General features: G+C 36.9%; 1 protein-coding gene and 1 long non-coding RNA gene across 2 annotated transcripts in view; both read right to left on the reverse strand.

The window, feature by feature from the left end:
- LOC122556503 overlaps window positions 1-2,418 on the reverse strand; it is a 5,030-nt gene extending 2,612 nt beyond the window's left edge. The window contains exon 1 of the long non-coding RNA XR_006313550.1: window positions 550-2,418. This is a non-coding gene — a long non-coding RNA (uncharacterized LOC122556503). The remainder of the gene's footprint in view (window positions 1-549) is intronic.
- A 6,406-nt stretch (window positions 2,419-8,824) lies between these two features.
- Window positions 8,825-18,742, reverse strand: part of rbm27 (RNA binding motif protein 27) — a 146,777-nt gene continuing 136,859 nt past the window's right edge. Inside the window, exon 21 of the mRNA XM_043703208.1 lies at window positions 8,825-12,567. Within this exon, the coding sequence (XP_043559143.1) occupies window positions 12,484-12,567 (84 nt within the window). The 3' untranslated portion in view covers window positions 8,825-12,483. The remainder of the gene's footprint in view (window positions 12,568-18,742) is intronic.

The following is an 18,742-nucleotide window of genomic DNA, read 5'->3' on the forward strand; positions in this document are numbered from 1 at the left end:
GTTTAATTGGAAGCACACTAGCTTTCGGAGCGGCGCTCCTTCATCAGGTGATTGTGGAGGGCTTGATCGTAACACAGAATTTATAGCAAACGTTTGCAGTGTGATGTAACTGAAATTATACATTGAAGAATTGGTTGTCTGTTAAGCCTTTCATCTGTTAGAATACAGTGATAACATGAAAGAAGTGAAACTATCACTGTATTCTAACAGATGAAAGGCTTAACAGACAATCAATTCTTCAATGTATAATTTCAGTTACATCACACTGTAAATTTTTGCTATAAATTCTGTATTAGGATTGAGCCCTCCACTACCACCTGATGAAGGAGCGTTGCTCCGAAAGCTAGTTTGCTTCCAATTAAACCTGTTGGACTATAACCTGGTGGTGTGTGATTTTTAACAGTGAAAACAAGTTTGAGCTGCCGGTTGCATGTAATTTCGGAACACTCCACATGGGGGTAAATAGCGGAAGTATAAAAGGCAAAATCTGTTAACGTACACAAAATGCCGTAAACCAACAACGTTAATTCAACTTAAACATTTTGTTACCTCCAGGTGGTTAAGCTCCTCCATGTAGGTGGGCACCAAGCTGCTTTCTCTCAGCCCCTGGTCTGTAAGTACAACGTGATGCCGTCAGAAAAGAGAGGGGAGAATCAAAATCACTCTACAAATCAACTGTTAGCAACTTGCACTTAATTCGCAGAATGCAAATACAGAATTTGGATTTTATCAAACTGATTAAAAATAATTATTTATGGTTTGCAGAATATAAATATTCTTCAAAGACATGAAACACCAACTGGAGCGGTAATAGAGGAGAACTGTGGATGCTGGAAACCTGAAACAAAAACAGAAATTATTGGAGCAACCCAGCAGGAACTTTTGGTGTAATTTGTTTAATCAGCTCCAGGAAAGCTGTGTATTACATTTTACGCCACATGCAAGTGGTAGAATGGCCTATTGGTTTGCAAGATCACTTTTTGAAACAATTTGCATTATCTTGGCCTGAAAAGATGTTTCTTGCCAATACTCATCAGCCCAAAGCTGATTGTTGTCATCCTTTAAGTGTACAATGTTTAAATAAATTAAAATTAAAATTGAATCTATGATTTGTTTTAAGTTTTCAATTTCATGTCTTTTTCCTCAATTTCCCAAACTTTTATTTTTTAAGAGCACTTAAGTACCTTTTCTAACGTCACTGTTTCAATTTTCTTTTGTAGTACACTTCAGGGTGAAATTTGACAAGTGTATGAAAATATCTTGAGAACAAAAACAAGAAAATGATCAACTGAAGAAACTTAATCCAGTAAATGGTCACCTGCATGGAACTGTGGTGCCCTCTGATGGTCACTAGTACAACAACATGACACTGATTTATGATTGACAAGGCTGGCAGACAGCAAAGTAAGGTTGAGACTGCAAACAGATTGGCCACGATTTCGATGAATGGTGGGACAGGTTCGAAGGACTGAATGACCTAACTCTGTTGCCAGCTGTGATGTTTGTACATGATACTGCTGCAAAAATGATGAAGCTTGTTAAAAAATACAATGACTGATTTGCACATGTGGACTAAAATAAGGAACTGCAGATGCTGGAGATCCAAAAAGAAAGAAAAATCGAAAGTGCTGGAAAAACTCAGCAAGTCCAGCAACCTGTGGAGAGAAGGGAGTGTTAATGTTTTGAATGCATTCATTCTTCTTCAGATTGACTCTGAATGTTAACTGTTTTCTCTCCACAGATGCTGCCAGATACGTTGATTTTTTTAGAGCAATTTCGTTTGTTGCATATGGACGGCCTGATATTACCTTATTTTTGCAGCAATATTAGATTAAGTTTGAAAGACAATTTCAAAATTGTACAGGCAATTGTTCATACTAACAGTGGGATCATCTCAAGTAGCAGACAGCTAGTACTGCAAGAAAAGCAATACCTTGAGATTTCAGGGTGCAGTAACCTGAAAGTAAAGTAAGGAAGTTAATCTACAACATCTAAATATGCACACTCCATTGATAAATATCTAACAGTGAACCCCCTGCTGTTTTACCTGGCTCACTTCCAGTAGCCTTATTGTGATTTACGGTCTTCTAAGATCAGTCGAATCAGCAGTAATTCAAAATCATACCTGGGACTTTCTGGCCATGATTGCCCAGTCACATGCTGTCTATTATCAAATTAGGTATTGGGTGTGCTCCCACATTACATTTTTATTGAAAAATGTTGCTGTCATCTCATAAGTGGCAGCACAATTTTATCACCTTTGCATTCTCTTGGGGAATTAGTAAGGTTTGGACTCTTCTGACCTGAGGTTACATTGGGATTCCTTTTGGCCTGGCCATTACTGTCTGTCTGAAATGGCTCAGTGGTTAGCACTACAGCTTCACAGTGCCAGAGACCTGGGTTCGATTTCAGCCTCAGAAAGCTGTGGAGTTTGCACATTCTCCCAGTATCTCTGTGGGTTTCCTCCCACAATCCAAAGAAGTGCAGGTTAGGTGAATTGCCCATAGCATTCAGGGATGTGTAGGTTAGGGATAAATTAGAGTAATAGGTTAGGAGAATGGGTCTGGGTGGGTTACTCTTCAGAGAGCTAGTGTGGACCTGTTGGGCCAAATAGTCTGTTTCCACGCAGGAGGGATACGGTGATTCTCATTCTTGTCCACTGTTGGACCAATGTACCTCATAGTTTTGTTATGACAAACTCTAGATCCAGTTTCCTGCAGAAGGTGCACTACCTTTGCACTAAACACCAGCCTTAAGTGTTGAAAATTCACCTGATAAATAACCTATATGTGTAACATAAATTAATCCATTCAGGTAATCAAAGAAGAAAAAGCCTGCATCTATATAGAGCTTTTCACAATGCCTGTGTGTTTTATGACATTTTCCAGATCAAGCACTTTTGAAATGCGGTCACTACTGTAATGTAGAAAACGTGGAAACAATTTTACACACAGCAAACTCCACACAAACAGCAATGAGAAGATGCAGATGTAGAGATTTGGTCACTTTTGTTCAAACTACTGTCTTGGGATTTGTATTTCCAATGAAATGAAATTATACATGTCCATCGATGATCCTGCTTATGGAGTTAAAATTGAAGTGTAGCAGCAGTGTTGTTGGCTGTTGTATTAAGGTTTGATCATGACTGCCTCAATAGAGCAGTGCTTGTCTTACACCTACTATCTACATTACCATCTGCTGGTTTGGCCTGCTGGTCAGTTTCTACTGGTTCAACGCACTCACTCAGGTCAACCCTTACAAAAGTCAATGATAAACTTCACATTATAACAAGATACCCCAACAATATTGAGTGAATGTAAAGTTTCATGGCATTATAAACTGTCACACAGTTAACTTAATCAATAATCAGTTGCTATAGCTGTACAGGGCAGCTGTGAGACCATACCTTAACTACTGTGTACAGTTTTGACCTCCGTATTTAAGAAACAGTTAAGTACATTTGATGCAGCTCACAGAAGGTTCACTTGACTGATTTGTGGGCTAACAGGTTTTGCCTTAAGAGGAAAGGTTAGAAAAGTTGGATCTATATTACTGAAGCTTAACTGAATGAAATGATTTTATTGAAACACAGAACATTGACAGGGGACTTGACGGAATAGATGCTGAAAGGATGTTTTCCTATATATTAGGGACACAGTTTAAAAATAAGGAGTCTCCCATTTAAGGCGGACTGGATTAGAATTGTATCTTTTAGACGATAGTGAGTCTGTGAAATTCTCTCCTCATAGAGCAGCAGAGGGTTGGATTATTGAATTTTGTTTTAAAAAAGTAGTGTTAAATCAGATTCTTGACCAACAAGGGTGTCAAAGGGTTTGGTAGTAGGCAGGAAAGTGGGTTGAAGCCACAGTCTAATCAACCAAGATCCAATTGAATCGCAGACAGACTCAAGAGGCCAAATAGCCTACTCCTGCAAGTGCAGTGTTCCAGGACATTGACCCAATGACACTGAAGTAATGACAATACATCTCCAAGTCAGCTTGGCTCAGGAATATCACTGTATTCCTGACGAAGGGCTTTTGCCTGAAACATCGATTTTACTGCTCCTCGGATGCTGCCTGAACTGCTGTGCTCTTCCAGCACCACGAATCCAGAATCAGGAATAGCACCACCAGCAAGTTCCCTTTAATGAGCCTTGGTGAATTTTTGCAGCAAATGATTGTGGATGCGGTGCCAAATCAAGTGGGCTGCTTTGTCCGCGATGGTGACAGACTTCTTGAGTGTTTTCAGAGATGCACTCATTCAGGCAAATAGGGAGCATTCCTTCACACTCCTGACTTGTACCAGGCTTCAGGAGTCGGAGGCTGCAGCATTTCTAGCCTCTGTCCTGCTGTTGTAACCACAGTATTTATATGGCTCCGCCACTGTCAATGGTAACCCTCCCAGGATGTTAATAGTAGGGGATATATCCATGATCAAATGTCATGGGGCGATAGTTAGATGCTCTCTTTTTGAACATGGTCATTGTCTGGCATGAGTGAAGTAGGAAGGTTAATTACTACTTGTCAGCTCAAGCATGAATATTGCCCATGATTTGTTGCATTTGGACATGAATTGCTTCAAATCAGATGATTTGTGAATGATGCTAAATGTTGTGCATCATCAGTGAACATCTCCACTTCTAAAGATTCAGAGGGGTGGGAGGGGGGTGGAATGAGGGCAGCAATGGATGATCTATTCAACATGTCAGCTGAAGATTATATCAAATGTTTCAGCCTTGCATTTTGCATTGTGGTGTTGGGCCTGTTCATCAATGAAGATGGGGATATTTATGGAACTTCCTTGTCCAGTGAGTTTTTTTTAAATAGTCTGCCACCATTCACAACTGGATATAGCAGTATAGCAGAAATCAGATCTGATTAATTGGTTATGAATTCACATAGTTCCGCCTGTTACTTGCTGCTTATTTATTTTGTACACAAATTGTCCTCTCTTACACAGAATAGCCAGGCTGAATTTTATTTATGCTGCTGCTGTTCCAACATGCCCTCCTGCACTCTTTAACCAGGACTGGACCCTTGGCTTAATGGTAGAATGGAGGATATGCTAGGGCACAAGGTTGCATATTGTGTGCGAACACAATTCTGCAGATGCAGATAGCCCATACAGCCTCATGGAGACAGTGAGGTCTGCAGATGCTGGAGATCAGAGTTGAGACTGCGTGCTGGAAAAGCACAGCCGGTCAGGCAGCATCCGAAGAGCAGGAAAATCAACGTTTCGGGTTGGAGCCCTTGATTCCTGATGAAGGGCTTTTGCCCGAAATGTTGATTTTTCTTCTCCTCGGATGTTGCCCGACCTGCTGTGCTTTTCAAGCAACACAGTCTCAACCCAAACAGCTTCATGCATGCCCAATATTGAAATGCTCGATCTGTGAAGCTTATGCCTTTTGGCACGATACTAGTGCCAAGATGGAGGGTATCCTAAATGTAAAGACAGGACTGAATTTCCAGAAGGCCTAAGCAGCAGTCAAACTTAAGATACTGTTGTGAACAAATGCATCAGGAGCAGGTAAATTGGTGAGGATGAGGTCAAGTTTGTTTTTCCATTTTGTTGGCATCCTCACCATTGGACCGAGATGCACTATAGCAACTATGTCCTTTAGGAACCCATCAGTTCAGTCAGTCATCGTGCTCCTGAGCCACTTGTGATGATGGACAACGAAATCACGGTCTGGAGTACATTATGTGTCCACAGCACTCTGAATGATTCTTCTAAATGGAGGTGCATCAACTGATGCTATGAGACTTCACAAGATGTGGAGTTGATGTTGAGGATGCCCGGGGCCACTCTCTTGCAACTGTAAAGCACCATGCCACTAACTCTGTTGGGTCTGTTCCACTGGGGATGTTGAATGTGGTACCTCGGATGTTTTAAAGTAAAATCTGAAAGTTTGACTATGTCAGGCTGCGGCTTGAAAGAGTTCTTGAATTGTCTATAGAAAGGGCTTCGCAGGGTCCCCAGGGCTAAGCATGCAGTTACCTTTTCCAGTTCTAGATTGATGCCAGGTGGTCCATCTGGTTACATTCTTGAAGATGTTTTAAGCAGTTTGATATAGCTCACTAGCTTGCCATGGCTTAGGCACTTAAGAGTCATCCACATTGCTGTGGGTCCAGAGTCACTTGTACACTAGTGCAGGTAAAGATGGTAGATTTTTGTCTCTAAAGGATATGAGTGAACTACATTGATTGTAATAAACACCTATTCTCCTGATTATCATTAGATTTTTAAGTCCCGATTTTTAAAATTCAAATTCCACCAGAACCATGAAACATTACCTAATCTCTGAATTACCAGGACAGCAACTAGACCACTCTGCCACCTCCAGTTATTTCCTGAACAATGGAGCCACAAGATTTGGTTCCAGGGTTTAAAATAAAATAATTTTAACCATTTTAATTAAAAACAAACACTAAATACAATCTTAAATAACTACCTTAAGTAACTCGAACATCCAGGAAGACTGAGGTTATACATAAAGAATACAGGAGTAATTTGGGAGTTTTCTTTCTTTCATTGGGAATATAATAGAATGTGGAACATTTTACCAGAAAAGGCTATGAAAGGCAAGTCCAAAACAAATTTTTGAAACAAAATTAAATATTTGAAAAGGAAATAACATTCTGGAACAAGTTAGGGAAATAAGGTTAAAATAAAACACTGCATAATGCACTATTGTACTTCCTGTAAATTCTATCATAAGCAGAATCAACTTTTAAAGTAAAAAAATCCCGTACTTACATATTCTTCGATAATTCAGTACTTTGTTACATCTCCTGATGGATAACAGAGGAAAATTCAAATGTCAGTTACAAAAACAGGAAATGTTGGTAATACTCAGCAGATCTGGCAGCTTCTGTGGGGGGAGAGAGAGAGAGAGAGAGAGAGAGAGAGAGAGAGAGAGATAGATAAAGTTAATGCTTCAGGTTGAAAGAATACAGATGTTAGCTGTCTGGCTCAGGACAATCAAGAGCTCAGGAACAATGATCAATGATCAGAGTTAGGTACCTGTCATTTTGCCTCATCCTATAAAATCAGAATCAGAACAATTGTCACTCGGCTATATAAAAAAAAACTGCACAGGGACAAGATCTCCTCCTCTTGAAGTTGAACAGCTCAACAGATCCCTAGTTAATAAGCACACCAAAATATGATGACAGGTCAGAAAGATGTCGATAAGCAAGTCTGCCATTGACTAAGCCATTGTAAACTGAAATAAGACCAAACACTACTGGAAATGCACAGCAGGTATATCTGCTTCTTGAGAGAAAAGACGAGTTCACCAGTTGACCTCTGGCAGACTCCTTGTTATATGATTCTGATGAAAGGTCAATTTGAAAAGAAAAAATCCAATTTTTTCTTCATAGATGTGAAGAAACTTGCCATTTTATTTGGCCTCAGAATTTCAGCTTTTAGCTTTCATAGAGTTTACTTATAAATTTTGTTTTGGAGCTAGTTAAAAACTCACAACCAAAGACTGTAACTACAAGTTCTTTACGTTAGATCATGAATATATACAAAGCATTTCTAAATTTAGTGCCTCGACAGAGTTATACCGCACGGAAATAGATCTTCCATCAAATTCATCCACTGGGACTAGATATCCTAAACTGATCTTGTCCCATTTGCCAGCATGTCATCCATATCTCTCTAAACCTTGCTATTCCTGTACCCACCCAGATGCCTTCAAAATGTTGTAATTGTACCAGCCTCCACTATCTCCTCTGGCAATTCATTTGAAACACGCATCAACCTCCGTGTGAAAAAGTTACCCTTAGGCCCCTTTTAAATCTTTCTCCTTTCACCTTAAACCAATGCACTCTACTTTTGGACTCTCCCCACTCAGGGAAAAAAAGATCTTGACTATTCACCCTATCCATGTCCCTCATGATTTTATGAACCTCTAAAGTCACCCCTCAGCCTCTGACACTCCAGTAAAAAAAAAAGCCTCAGCCTATTCAACTTCTCCCTACAGCTCAAACCCTTGAATCTCAGCAACATTGTTGCAAATCTTTTCTGAACCCTTCAAGTTTAACATCATTCCTACAGCTGGGAGACAAGAACTGAACGCAGTTTTCTAAAAGTGGCTTCACCAATTCCTATACTCAGTACACTGAGCAATGAAGGCAAGTGTGCCAAAAGTCATTTTCACCACTGTGTACTTGCAACTCCACTTTCAAAGAACTACGCACCTGCACACCTTGGTCTCTTTGTTCGGCAATACTCCCCAGGACACTACCAGTAACCATACAAGTCCTGCCCTGGTTTTCGTTACTAAAATGCCACACCTCACACATATCTAAATTAAACTCCATTTGCCACTTCTTAGCCTGCTGACCCATCTGATCAAGGTCTTGTTGTTCTTGGAGATAACCTTCTTCACTGTCACTACACCACCAATTTTGGTGTGATCTGCAAATTTACTAACTATACCTCCTTATTTTCACATCCAAATCATTTATATAAATGACAAAAACCAGTGGATGCTGCACCAATCCTTGCAGCGCATCACTGGTCACAGGCCTCCAGTCCAAAAACAACCCTCTACCACCACACTCTGGTGTGATTTTACAAGATAATTTTGTATCCAATTGGCTATGAAACATACTCATATTTCACTTGGTGAATTTTATACTTACAGTCTCTGGCAAAAAACAAGCTACTCTCCAGCTGAAACAAAACATAATTAGCAAATAAACAGAATATTGCAATTGGTTATAGCTCTTTTGTGAAATTTGTTACTTTTTTTTGGAATGGTTCTTTTTTTTAAGATGACTAATTTTTTTTAAAATCTTTTTTTCTAAAGTTTTTTCCATTTTTATTTCATTCTTTTAAACTTCTTTCATTTTAATCATTCTTTTCAATATTTTTCATTTTTTTCCCCTCCATATCCATGTAGTATAATTTGCATCTTTTAATGTCATATTTCAAACCATTCCACTGCGAGACTTTATTTCAAATGTGAACATGCCTCTATTAGAAATTCAGATACAATCAGTAAAACAGAAATAAAGACATAAATTTGAACGTATAAACTGTTACAAATTCAGCAACAATATCACCCAAAGAAGTAACATTTTACTGAAAAGTGCAAGAAACCTGCACCAAATTCACATTTTAGCATAAACAACCTAAAAATACATTGATGTTCTACATGTCCACAATTCTGAACAAATTCTATTATACAAGTATTTACTTACAAAAGAAAAAAGATATGATATCTGACTGTTCTTCCCCACAAAAAAAATCTACAATCGCAATTTTTAACAGCTTCAAAAAAACTGCAATGAGTTTCCTTTCACACTATGCACTTTTTAAAATTTAATCCACATAGATATTTCCCTTGAAGATCAAATGGCAATGACCTCAGACTATAGCTTCACTCTATCCCTCCTCCCTCTTCACGTTGGCAAATGTGTATAAAAATTGGAAGAGACAATTGCAGTGTTCTATTCATGAGTTTTCCAACCACATTCTAAATGAATAATGCAGGAGTATAAAGCAAAAGAAACAATAGTTTCTTAAGATTGAAAGGAGTAGACAGGCCAAAGAAAAACGTTATAGAAATCCTACAGAATAGTTGACGAGAAGTTGAAATGACAAATCCAACTCTGTGCATTACAGGTTAATGTTAAAGGGTTATTATAGTCAAAATCAATCTCAGCTAGGTTAAGATAGCTAAACTTTGACTCTTGGATTCTACTTTAAATGTTTAGGAAGTGATTGATGGTAGTTTGAGTTGCATAACTTATGGTAAAATAAATATTGTACCAGAAATGACTTCCTGTAAGGCAGATACTGTAATTATAAAACACCACCCCAAGGGGCTCAGATGATACAATTTACCATGAAACGTAAAATCATGCATTTTCTCCCATCATTTATTTAAACAAACAATTTTCTGATACCAAAAATAAAATTCCTGTCTTGAAAATACTCTCTAGGACCATTCACTCTGATGAAAAGTGGGAGGGAAAAATGTTAATCAATATCTGGTTACTTTTCATGTCAGCCATGCCATATGATTTACAGTATATCAATTACATTTGCAAACATACAGGAGCAACTGCATGTGTTCCAAGGACAGTTTTTCATGGTGCTGCAATGTTCTTAAATAAATGTTACTGAGAATTCTACTATCAGACCATTATTGTTGTTAACTAGTATCTACATAAAGTGGTTGCTTTCTGCAGGAATTTATGAAGTTACTCAGATATAGGTTGTGGTAGAACAGTGATGGTAGGTTATATTTTTAGTCACAAGATGGCACTGTTTCAAGTTCTTCACATTTAAATGTATTCTTATGAAATAGTCATCAAAACTATGTTTAAAATATTCCAGTCAACAGTAGCGTTCTCTTTTAAAGAAACTGTGCAACACAAATGTTAAAAATTCAGGGGTTTTCAATATGCCAAAAGATACTACCCTGTATGCTGGAATCTCCCACAATCCAGAAACATTATGACAATGGTACAAATGGTATAGTTAAGATTTGGTTTCGGTAACTGCAAATAGCCCACACTTAATACAATGTTTTACACATCTGTATTTCACCAGTTCCTTTGTCTTTTACATTTGCAGTAAGCTCTGTTGATATTTCATTTAAAGCTGCATTTCCTTAAAATTGAAAATGAAGACTAGAATGTAGTTAAATATGCACCCATTAAGTGCATATTTATTTAAGGATATTAAAATCCTGAAGGGTTTTACATTGATACTTTGTATTTCTGTTTAATGATTTATTTCTAATCTCCAGTTTGTTGCCTTCAATAGGCATATTAATAGGGTCTCTAAGATATTCTGTATAAACGTGATGACTTGTCTGATTCTGTGATTCTATCGGACTTTGTGAAATAAGAAATAGTCAATGTTTTACTGTAAGTAAAAATACATGAAAGTATAACTCCATGACGATCTATGAGAATTCAATATTTTACTCTGGATTCAAATATTTGCAAGTCCAATTTTGCAACAAACGGGTTATAAAAGCAAGAAAAGAAAGAAATTTATTACTATACATGTTGACTGGAAGTTACTGGATGCAACTGCATGGAGATTGTTATTGTGGATGAAGTACTCCATATAAAGACTTACAAGAGCACAGTGAGCCATTTTACTTGTAAAAATAATCATAACAATTCAAATTTACCGCTTACTCAGATATGATAAGAAAGAAATAACTACTATTTTTTAAACTTGCCATGGAACTTGATACGTGAAGTCTTCAACCTGTCTTTAATTGATGTCCAAATATCTACACTTGCCAGACTGAATCATAGGATAGCAATTGGGGATAGGTTATTAAGAGATTCTTTGACAATGAAAATTGCTTCTGTATATGAAGCATTTCTATTCATAGCATCTATATTGTCAGATATAAGTAATACTTTTTTTCTGATCTACTAATTGACTGAAATATAAAGAGCAATCTTGCTCTTTTAACAAAACTAACATCTTGACTTGAGGGAACAGCTGAGGCTGAATAAATGAATCCACCGAAGTACAATGTCACTCCCCTACCAGCACATCAGTGGGATATCAAACGTGATGTATTCATTAGCATTTTAATACTTTAACTGTCATAAGATGACAGCAGTGAGGACTAAATGTAAAAAATGGATCAATAACAGTCAACAGGAACCATAGAAAACTCAAGCAATGAATATGCATATAAATCGCAATTTTAAACAAAAAAATGGTTTCAATAAATAGTAAATTAATAAATTTAGTCTAGTATTGAAATTTTGATTAGTTGGACACTGCAGCTTTAAATGCATTTCACTTTTGTAAACAATTACCATTTATATGTCTCATCAAGGATTACTATATTCAATCAAATTAAATTTCCTATCGATTAACAGTGGTCCTCTTGGTTCTACAGCATTTCTTTTTCATATGTTTACCAAAAAGTCACTGTCTGGCCCATCAAAACTGCTGAGGAGAAACATGAAAGTTCTTTGAATTCCCCAAATAATATAGCAACCACTCTATTGCCTTTCCAACCAGTTCTTCTTTTAAAATGTAGAACTCAATACCTGCTACAAGCTCACTTTCCTTGCAAGATGTATTCTGGTGACTTAATCTTTTTTTGAAAGGAGGAAAAAAAGACTATCAAAAATTTACTTACAAGCTTAAATGCTCTTTCTTTTCATCAAAAAAGGCTAAGTATATACACAATTTTAATATACATTCATACAAGAACCTCTGCTACAAGCAGAATGTACATCTAGTTATTCCTTATCTCCCATTTTATTTCCTGACACATTCTGTGATTTTCCTCCTTTGGGGTAGGTATCCTAAAAGCATTGAAAGCAAAATACTAAGCTTTTTGTCATTTTCACAAAAATGTTGCAAACCCATTTTTTTCTTTAAATACAATAAAAATGTTTCTGTAAAATTAGTAAATATATTTAAACACAAAAAAATGCACAAAAGTTCATGACGATAGAGTGAGTGTTCTAAATCCCATCATCGTCTCCAGGAGCGAGATTCATCATCATCATCTTCATCATCGTCATCTTCACGAAAGAAAGGATCCACAGGTTCTGATGCCTTGGGAAGGCAAGAAAAGAAAAATGCTTACAAGCTAAACTTTAAAACCTTGGAACAATCAACCATATTTGATGTAAACGGTAAGTGGGATAATTAAACACTTCCGTAGAAAGTTATAAATCCCATATCTGTCCCTTTTTTCCCCCAGATATAAAGTCAGCAAACAAAAGCAACATGGCACAAACACCTTTTGGAAGTACTAGACGTTTGGCATTAGGAGGAAATGAAATAGAGTGATTAAAGCTACATGTGATTGGAATGGTTGGTGGTGCTGAGTAGGTATTAAAACTTGTGTGACATTTAGAACAGAACGCACAAACACCAATTAGAATTAAATCAGGTAGGTTACTAATGAGATATGAGAACATAGGATGAATGCAGGACCAATTTGGAGGATAAACATCAGCTCGGCTATGTCAGGTCGGAGAGCTGTTTCCATTCTTTAACTTCAACGTACCTTATAAATGAGACAGTTAGAGTCTGAAGAGTACAATTTGATCAGATCGGAAAGGCAAAGTTTTGATGATGCAGATTAATACCATGGTAGCAGAAATTTAGTTGGGAATACTTTGTATTCCCATAAATCAAAAAAAAAGCAACAAAAGCTATTTTGTGTGTCTCCCCATACTCTGCAAGGTTAAGTTAACTTGTCTCATTTTCTCTCCCATTTCCCTATAAATATTTTCTCAAATGATTATCCAATGCACTGCTCATCTCAATTTAATCTACTGCAACCACATCCCCAGGCAGTACATTCCAGATCATAACCACTGCTATTTAATGAAGTTTTTGTCATGCGGCATTGCTCCGTTTATTCACTTTGAATCGGTGGCCACTAGTTCTGGATTCTTCCAACACTGGGAACTCTTCCTTCCTCTTGGTGCAATTGGCCTATAAATCTGGTGAATGTGAGCCCATTTACCAAATTTTGTCTGAATCTCCTCTTTCCTGGCAGCATCTCCAAACTAAGTAACTGATGTTTCTCATCCTTCAAAACATCCATGTGAATTTTTTCTACGACCTCTCTGACACAAGTACATCCATCTGAAAATCAGACATTACTCCATTTATATTTTATATAGATTCACAAAAGATTTCCTTGCACTTGTCCTCTAGGTTCTTGAACATAAAGCCCAAGATCCCACAAGCTTTAGTAACTTCTCCTTCAATAATTTATGCACTTATACACTCAAAGTGCCTCTGCTCCTGCAGAATTATACAATCATACAATACTCCTTTGAAATTGTAACCTTTATTTTAGTATTGCCTCCTTCATTTCTTCCTTTCAAAATATATTGCCCCACACATCTCTGCATTAAATTTTATGTCATTTGTCCTCACATGCCACCAGCATGTCTATATCCTCTTGAAGGTTAACGCCACCTTCCTCATTGTTCACAATACTTTCAAGATTTGTTTTATTTGCACATTTTGAAACACCTGCCTTTCCATCCAAGTCTAAGTCATTGTTACATAGCAAGGAAAGCAAAGATCCTAACACCATAGTGTCATAGAGATATACAGCACGGAAACAGACCCTACACGTCCATGCCGCCCAGATATCCTAACCTAATCTACTCCCATTTGCTAGCACTTGGCTCATATCCCTCTAAAACCTTCCTATTCCTTTAACTATTCAGATGCTTTTTAAATGCTGTATTTGTACCAGCCTCCACCACTTCCTCTGGCAGCTCATTCCATATACGTAACCTTTTGGTAACCCTATATGGATTATATACAATATGAATTCCTCCTGTCCATCACTGCTCTGATTAGTTGCTCAATTAGCTTGACATCCATGCTACCCAATTATTTCATGTGCTTCAGCTTTGCTGACAAATTTGGTATATCAGTCTTTATCATAAGCTTTTCAACACCTATGCATCAAAAATTTTAGCTCTCATCAACACTCAGTTAGCTTAGTAAAAAAAACTTAAAACATTACTGCTTTTCCAAACAAAATTCTACCATTTACCCATAGTAGGTTTTGAATCCAGAACATTAATCTGGGTCTCTGGATTACTAATCCATTACTAATACTTCATTCTTCTCCATGCCAGAAAGAATCTCAATGACTATGTCACAGTGGCAAATAAAACAAAAGAGAGTTGAAATGCCCTATTAGCACAAGTAAAACATTGAATCAATTCATGATTTTTAAAATATTTACGTGGTAATACATGTTTAGTTAAAAAAAATCTAGTGTTTACTCCAAAGGCCAACTGCAGGAAACTCCAAACTTTAGATTGCAAATATATTCTGGAATCTTGAAGATTCGTTGCAGAGTTTAAATCGATGTTTAAATAATAATATACACCTCAAATTGTTGCTGTTACCATAGCTAAGGTATGCCGGTTTAAAGATCTGCCTTCCAAATTAATTCCTAAAGAAGCCTTACAAAATGCCAATTGGACAAACTTGCAAATTAGAAGTATAAAAAGGCTAGAGTGGCTTGAGCTTTAACAGCTGAAATCTTGGGAACTGGGTGGCTGAAGAGTTAATAGGTAACAGTATTACCCAAGATACAACTAATCTGTTTCCATCAGACTCCTGACTTTTGGTTAGAAATTCCACCTCAAGAAGGGCAGTAGATATGGGAATTACAATTGTATCAATACAACTGGTTAGATCAAGGTGGTGGTTGAATCAGCCAGAGTTCCTTCTGACTAGGGTGTACACGAGTGTGTATGCACAGCTGCTCGGCTGTCTTACTTTCGACAGTAAGAATAACCGTCTGCCATTTTGCTAAGTTCTAATAAAAGTTACAGATCTGAAGCATTAACTTTTTTTCCTACTGATGCTGCTGACATTTTGATTATTTTTCAGTATTTTGTTCTGCTTCTGTTATTCATTGCTCAAGGTCACATTTTAACAATCAACACTTGGAACAGAACATGACAGACCCAGGAAAGACAGAAATGGGGAAGTGATTAGCAAAAAAAAAATAAAAATTCACTATTTTGCAGCTGAAACAGAATTAAATGAAGGAAATATTTGGCTCTGAGGGGAGTCATGGATTCACGTATTGTCAGAGTAAAGTCACATCCTATGCACACTGCATTAATATGATTGTCATATCAGCTCAGATATTGTCCAGGGCCAATAAAGAAATGGAAGGATTATAATCAATACGTTTCAAAGTTAGAATTTGGACAATTATTTGTGATAAAGGATCAAACAATTTCATTTGCATCCCTGTAAAGTGATGTGTATTTGGGAAAAAAGAGAATTCTTCTTGAATGAAACAATTTTAACTTGTATACTTCTCCTGTGTCATCATATTCACATGTTTGAAGTCAGTATTTTGGGTCCACTGCATGAATGTTGGCAGAAGATTCAATCATCACCACATAAGATGGAGCTTGGTTAATAAGGCATTTTCTTCTGTCAGCTTAGCAACTCAAGTTTCTTGTTTCTGCATCCTCTGCTCAGTTTCCATTTGCTGCTTTATTTCTCAATGTGTACAATATAAAAAAACTAACAAAGCAATGTCTAATCTTTCAGAAATTTTAATGGAATGTAAAAAATACAAAGGGAACAATCATGCCCGAACAGAGATTCACTGGCAATTTCAGGTCTAAAGCTTTCTTGCTTTAAAAAAAGCCGCTCTAAATAAAGCAAGTGCAAAGTATGACTAGATAATTTTGAAATGTGCACCTGCTCGGTTTACATGCAAGTTGTTTTGTAAGCAGTTTATTTTCAATTGTCAGGCATATTGCACAATATAATGCAAACAGCATCAATCATAGCTTGTTATAGCCATATCCTCAAGGCAAACATATACTGCAATCTCTGACATTCTCAGATATGTATTCAACAACATGGGTTGGAGTTAGGACAGCAAACAGTTTCAAATTTTTAAAAAAATTAATTACAAGAATTGGAAAGCTGCAGCAAAACTAAATGCTCTCATCTGGATGGTAAACTAAATTAAATCCTAAGTTAAATTTCAATGCGCATGGAAGAGAGAGAGCACTGCATCCTTGAAAGTTCCACTGCTTAATATATCAAGTCACCCAAGTACCAAACAGTAGGCTGAACTAGGATAAACATTTTGAAAGGAGATCCTGTAGTAATCAGTAAGAGTTCTGGGTTCATTTATGAATTGAAAACATGGGATTGTTGTAATTTTGCTTCACCACCGAACTCAAGCCCTATTTCTATGTAATATTTTCTTAAACTATAAGAAATAGGAATGCCTGAACAATCACAGTACAATAAGACTCCAGTATATTGACCAGATGAGGACTCCAGTTTAAGACTGCAACTTACTATCCTGAACACTCTTGCAAGATTTTAGTGGTTTCCCATTAATCAACATCCAAAACACATGACTTTCACAGCCTGGTCAGAAGTTGACTACTAAAAGCACAAGCTCCTTGGGGAGTGCAATCATGCTAACTATCCACACATTCAAATTACGTGAAGGACTATTATAGTGACAACAAGAATAAGATATAGGTAATAGTAAATGCTATGGGCTGGCATCATTATTTGGAATATGGTATAAAATGCCTCTTAAACCAAGAAGAGATTATTTGGTCATTATCAAATTACTTCCTGTGGAAGGAATTTTCCTGTTTGTACTTCTGTTGCTACATTTCCAATATTACAACTGCTGCTACACAAGTACCAAATTGGTTACATAATATGTTGGGATACCCTGAGACAGTGAACAGCGATAAAGATGTAGGACTTAAAACCATGGTGTGATTGGCAAATTTGTGCAGTGTCATTCTTCAAAAACATTGATCCTGAACAATATTATTGAAGCAATGTGTGTTCAAAACTTCTATCTGCAGCTGAACAGCCACGATTTGTCCAGTCGTCTGAAAAGTTGCATGACACTTGGCTGATTAGTAACATTCCTATCAATGAACAATAGATTCAAATCTCTCTGTCCAAATAATACTTGAAAAGAAGTCAGATGGAGAAGCAGTACTCCTTGAAACAATTAAGTCTACATGATGTGAAGGAATGAACACTGGAAAATCATTTTTTGTTTAGACCTTTCCAGGTTTAAAGTGAAGTCACTGCATTTAGTCTCTTTCAAACAACTACTTTTGCTCCAAGAGTTCACAGGGAAATTCTACTGTCGAATAGTGAATAATGTATTCATGCAAAGTGACAATGTTTAAAGAGTACTACTACTCATTCTTCATAATTATACAATTCTTTTAAAGGAGCCTGTTGATACTTGGATAAATTTGTACTCACATGTTAATAAGTTCTAAAGCAAATAATTCAGTGTTAAATTCAGCTATGAGAGTTGCTACTGTTATCTATTCAGATCACTGTTAAATCAAAATCTCCTGCAAATTGTGAGCATCAGAACAATGCCATTCAAGTACTCAAAAAAAACTGTGGACTATATTACAATCCCCATAGAAACCAATAACTTTTAAAAATGAACAATTCCACATAAAGTCAATGGGCAGAAAAATAAGACTTCACTTCTTAAAACTGACACTGTAACAAAACATATAAAATCAAGAATTAAAACATTTTAAAAAAATCAAGCAAGGGTTATTTCAATAATGTCAAGTGGCAGTTTAAATAGTTCAGGAAAACAATGCAGGTGTTTATGAGCACTCCCATTACTTCCCTTGCAAATAATTAATCTCAGAATCTTTGCACTCTGCTTCCATTTTGTACGATATCTCACTTCTCATCCGATCATGTTGCCACTTTGGTCGCCAGGAACCAAAGTTCCCAAGCACTGTTACCAAAAACAAGGCACCTTCTACAAACTCTCTCACTTGGGTCAGGAGTCCTGATGGCACAGAATCCCAGAAACTCACTTTCACAACTCCTTTAAATGGTGCAGAGACTCTGGTATTATTTCAACAGCAGCAATGGGCACAATCCTTCACTTATCCTATCTTTTCTAACTATATAACACATACAATAAAAACATCTGCTCTATTTTCAGAGACTTTTCAACACCAGGAAATCAATCAAATTGTCAATTAAAAATGGTTCCATTCAGAGACAACCTATCTTGCTTACTCTTGGTATGATTCCCAGGTTTCCTGAACTAACAAATTAAAAAATGGGTTACCCTACCTGACTACAATGAGCTTCTTAGTTGTTCATTCCCCTGGCAAACAGTCACATAAGCATTTGCGCAACCCAATTATGTCTTTATCAAGAAACCAATTCACATGGTTTCAAA

The sequence above is a fragment of the Chiloscyllium plagiosum genome, chromosome 14, assembly GCF_004010195.1.
Source record: "Chiloscyllium plagiosum isolate BGI_BamShark_2017 chromosome 14, ASM401019v2, whole genome shotgun sequence".
NCBI classification, from domain to species: domain Eukaryota; kingdom Metazoa; phylum Chordata; class Chondrichthyes; order Orectolobiformes; family Hemiscylliidae; genus Chiloscyllium; species Chiloscyllium plagiosum.